Source organism: Frieseomelitta varia, unplaced genomic scaffold (genome assembly GCF_011392965.1).
Source record: "Frieseomelitta varia isolate USP_RPSP 00005682 unplaced genomic scaffold, Fvar_1.2 scaffold_773, whole genome shotgun sequence".
Taxonomy (NCBI): Eukaryota; Metazoa; Arthropoda; class Insecta; order Hymenoptera; family Apidae; genus Frieseomelitta; species Frieseomelitta varia.
Window position 1 is genome coordinate 44,617 of NW_025110560.1, and position 5,276 is coordinate 49,892.

Below are 5,276 nucleotides of genomic sequence, written 5' to 3' on the forward strand. Positions count from 1 at the left end.
TGAACTTAACTAACTTAACTAAAAAAAAAAAAAAAAAAAAAAAAAAAAAAAACAAACAAAAAAAAAAAAAAAAACCACAATAAAAAAAAAACAAAGACTTGTTTTCTCTAAAGCGACAAGCACTAATGATCTGTTTGTACGACTTGCAGCTCCACGGTGGCTCATCCCTCGGAACTGCCACCATCTCCTCACCAGTGGGAATAAAAATCGTCTCCGAAATCGCGAACGCTGATGATGACGAGTACTCGCTTCACACGAAGATGCACGCTGAAGAATTCCCGACAGCCTGAAGAAAAAGAAGAAGAAGAAGAAGAAGGAGAAGAAGGAGAGAGTGAAAGAGAGGGACTTAGAATGTAAATGGACGAACGCGTGTGAAACGAGAAGATAGGACAGAGAGAGAGAAAGAGAGAAAGTTACAGGCCAGGGAAAGAGGTAAAGAGGAAAGAAGAGCGAATTCGGAGAAAAAGAAAAAGTAGAGGACAATGAAGAAGAAGGAGAAGAAGAGCCAAGAGAGACAATAGACTGCCGAGCACTGAAGCTTCAATTTTCGACTAGCTGATATGTATATACATAGACACGTATATGTATATAGATATCTATAAATATATATTATACATACCGCTGTATACATAAGAGAGGGAGCCTAGGGAGAAGAGTGTGGATCGACACACACGAGGAAAAGAAAGGAAGGAAACGGCACACGATACGAAGAGCACAGTCGAGGAATGTGGCTATAAGATTGGAGGAAGATGAATCAGTTTCGAGGGATTGAAATTTCAACAATTTTTCGAGGGTTGAAAGAGGAGGGGACAAAGAAGAGACACGGACGACGTGCACGTAGTTAGTAATAAGGGAGAGTCGAAAAGACGGGCCAGTCTTCTTTTGATTTCCGTTTGCTTTGCAGACTTTGCACGCTTCGTTGTTCGCCAACGGTTCGTACGTGTACATACAAATGCGTGAATCGAAGCGCGCCAAGGCTAGAAAGCTTGTAATTAGCGGTTCTGAGCGAACCGTCGCGTCCGAGAATTCGAGAGAATACGAACATGGAAGGGACAGAGTCGCGAGACGATAGTAGAGCCGTGGATATCAGAGGTGGCGATCTTCGAAGCTCTCCCTGATTCCAAGTGAGGGAGATCTGTTTCGAGGAATAGTCGGTGACCTTGGAAGACCTCGGGGGAGAAGAGGACGCGTGACGTATCCGAGCGATGTATCAGCCGGAATCGTCTCTACGAGAAATCGTTCGAATCTTCGTAGGCCCTTTTGCTTGGGCAGACTGTTTCAACAACTCCGAACCTGGGGATCCCTAGTGGGAAAATTGGAATTACGACCGAGGAAGAGGATACGTAGTTCTCAGGAATGGGATCTGTCTCAAGGGGAATTGGATTCGATGCAAGGTTCTCTACGAATGCCAAGGGCACCCTTCATTTGGGCAGAATGTTTTAAGACCTCGGACGTGCGTCGTTCTTAATAAACGGACCAGTTTAAGTAGCGGAATTCGACGTGCTCGAGTGAAAGGGAAGACCAGTTGTAAATAGCGAAGAGAATCTGAATCGAACCGCGTCCACGGGCTCTACGCTGATCTACAGAAGCGTCGACGACACTTTTCGAAGAAGACACAGCGTCGTTCGCACTCGCGACAGGGAAGGAACTTCCTTCGTTTCTCAAAAAAGGTGCAGTGGACACGCGAAAGCTGGTCTTCAGCTTCCGTGTCGCGTCGCTGCGTGTATTTAGTTTGTTTACAGCCGAGAGATCCACCTGACAGACCTCTCTAGAAACGGGGCAGGAGAGAAGAACCGTTCGAACTCTCGCTCACGTTAAGAAAAGCCGAGATTTCTAGGGAGGTTCTCCGTTTCTAGGGAGGTTCTCCCGCGACGTGTCATCCCCGATCAACAGCTATTTTCACTGAGACGTTAGCTGGTTGTTTGTAAAAAAAAAAAAAAAAAGAAAAAAAGAAAGGAGAAAAACAGGACACATTTAAATTTCTTCTCGACAATTCGAGAAGATTTTCGGATCGATGTCTCGGAGGATTCGTTAGGAATCGCGCGGATTCCTATAGAACAACGCGACGACGACGACGACGGTGGACTCAATTCGCTGAGGATCGTACGATCGATTTTAATTCCAATAAATCAACGCACTGCCGACGAATCACGTGGCAAGCGCCAAGCGAAACTTGGTGCTCTTGGTGGACTTGAGAAGAAGGAGCTTAAAAAAGGGGACAGGGAGACGTCATTCGTGGCTTGGACTGGGAGAAGAGAGAGAGACGTTCATCCCTCATGAAGAATGGAAGATTGAGATTTGTTCGATATCGTCCATAGATAGAGGAGTCGTCTTTGATGTATAGATATTGAATAGACGTTCTAGTTTAATTTACCGCGAATTTTATATATATATATATATATATATATATATATATATATATATATATATATATATAAGAGCGCTTCCGTGCGAGATCTCGCTTTGTTTATTACTTTCTCACCGTTCTTTTGTTCAAACTTGAACGATCGCGCTCGAATTGTGGCCTCTGGGGGAATCAGAACCTTCTACTTTCTGATTACGTTGTTTCGCGAACCTGAAACGCGTCAGAAACGTGATTCGCGTTTGAACCCACTTACGATTAGTTATTTTTTATGTGTAACGACGTTGTTCACGCATGATGGCCGCCTACTGCAATTGTCCTAACGAGAAGGTGTTTCACGCCTTCGCGGTAAAGACAGTATAATAGTTAATGCTAGAACTACGCACTAGGGTATATAAAATCTGAATCTGAACTAGAACGTACGAACTTTTATTCCAAACATTGTTATTATTGTACAACAGCAAATGTAGCTTTAAAAAAATCAAGTAGCGCAATTTCTCGATTGACCGCCTGTTAAAAAGAGAAAAAGGAAGAGAGATTAATTTCAGAATCGAATTCTAAATCCGCGAAAACTAAATTTTAGTAATCCAAGAAACACACGCAGCAATGATGAATCTTTTTTTAGAATTTTGGATTTCTAAAAGGTTCGTTTTTTTTTTTCATAGAAAGAAGTTAACAAATCATCTTAAACGTCGACAGTTCTAGTATTAACGATCGTCATTGTACGATTGTAATTCAGAAGCACTGTGAGGCCGAACGAGAGCACGCGGCTAATCCATAATTACGTTCTGAGTGTGATTTTAGTTTAAGGGAAAAAAAAAAAAGAAACTTAGATAGCCAGTAGATGTTCACGAGAGAATTTACCGTCTAGGTAACCTTTTTAGGTAGCGATTTAGCGTTAGTAGCGAAAGGGGGAAAAACTCGTTTTTTATCATTACCGAGCGGCAGAAACGTGGAAATAACGCATGTGTTCTCTTTTTTACGCAGACTCGACACTAATTTCTACACAAACAAGCTTTCTTTCGCGTACTTTCTGTCTTTTTTTTTTTCTTTCGTCGCCCGACAGAAGAAGCTCTCTCTCTCTCTCTCTCTCAAAAATTCTCTCGCATTTTTCTTCTTTCCATAACAAAGTTAAGTTTTCACTCGTATCGACTTGTATTATCTTGCTTAATTACTTCAACAATTATCGAAAAATAATTAGTGAAATTATTGAAAAATAAGTGTTGGGTTAGGTTGATATCTTTTCCTATCACGACGAAAAAGAAGTCAACGTAGGTGAAGAAAACATCGAGAGAATGATCAAAGAGAATTTCGTCGCGAGAACGAAAGAAAGAAATCTTCTTCGCCGAGAGACGAGAAGTTGAAAAAAGACAACGAAAAAGAATGCGAATTTTTCTTCGAACGATCGATCGAGACCGTCGTTTTTTTTAACACTATAACGACCGGCTACTATTCAGTAATAATTTTCACGAGAGGCCGGCAGGTTCTCATTTAACCTCTTCGTGGACATATCGAAATTTTCAAGCACGCGAGATCACCATTGCAATTATATATCATATTAATATGTGTAAATATTCGTGTCTATAGAACGATGCAATAATACTCGCGGCAATTCAATTTTCCAACGTGTACAGTCAAAGAGGAAAGTGGAGCAAATGAAAAGAGAAAGAAAAAGAAGAAAAGAAAAAACGACGATCGCCGACTTGTCCACGAAAGTGTTGAGGATTTACAGATTGTGATTTTTTTTTTTTTTTTTCCTGTATAAAACGATATATTATCAGTGGCCACGAACCCGCAGGAACCAAGGAGGTACTCGAGGTACTAAGTGTGTAAATAAATGAAAACAAACGAACGCACGTATATTTCATTTTCAGTCACTAAACTAACTGAGAATCACGTGACGCCGCACACGTGGACGCGTATCATCCGGTTGTTATAGTGTTATCAGATACGGTGCGCATGAAACGTCGTTTCTCCAAACTGAAGTGACAATTTCGACACATTCTCCTCTTCTAGGATCGTTTTTTTACTCGATCAATTGCCCGTGCGATCCCAGAAAAAAGCGTATATTCAATAGCACGTAGTTTCATTGCTCTAGTCAGTTGTCAATTGTAGAATTGAAACAGCCTCGTTAAATTCAATGAACGTCAAGTTTTCTGAATAACTTTTCACATTCGTCCGGATCGTTTTGTAAATACGCGTGTGCGGTAATTTTTCACGGTTTTCAGATTCAAGCTCACAGTGTAAAATAATCACAACGCAACCGGCGCGCTGATTGTTCGTGACGACCGTTGAGAAGGTCTTGATATTTTTACGACAAACCTTCTGGACGTCGAAACATGCGCGATTCAAAGCAAACTTCTTTTCTCTTCGGTGCGATCGACGACGACGACGACGACGACGGGGGAGAGGGGAGGCAAGTCTCAGTCGATAGCGTTAGCTTCCAAATTCAAATCGATAGCGATAGCTTTCAACTCAAGTTCGAAGGAGAAACGACGTTTCATACGCACCGATGTCTAACAACATTCGAGGGAAGTGACGTGTACATGTTTGATCGAGGATTTCTTCCTTCGAGTGTTGTTGGGCTTGGGTTACGTGTAATCGTTTCCACGTGCAATGCAGAACGATTATGCGTCCCCTCAATTAGAAACAATAAAAATTTAAGGAAAATTCCCCCGTGCCTGGGAATACTTGGGCGGACAGTGGTGTTCCTCTTCTTCCTTTTTTTTTTTTTTTTTTTTAAATTTGCCACTCAATTTTACTCTTTGTACCTTAGTGCTATAACGACGTGTTGGCAACGTGAAAATTGTACTTTGGAAGAAAATTGTACCTTCATTGAGATAAGAAATAGAGAAAGGAACGTACAAATTCATGCATTTAGTATTTTATTAGCGAGTTACTCTCTTTTGGGGAT

General features: G+C 41.4%; 1 protein-coding gene across 1 annotated transcript in view; it reads left to right on the forward strand.

The window, feature by feature from the left end:
* The window catches only part of LOC122535816 (serine/threonine-protein kinase NLK), a 20,747-nt gene extending 20,062 nt beyond the window's left edge, over positions 1-685 (forward strand). The window contains exon 8 of the mRNA XM_043667651.1: positions 150-685. Coding sequence (XP_043523586.1) covers positions 150-204 — 55 coding nt within the window. The 3' untranslated portion in view covers positions 205-685. The remainder of the gene's footprint in view (positions 1-149) is intronic.
* Positions 686-5,276: the final 4,591 nt, after the last annotated feature.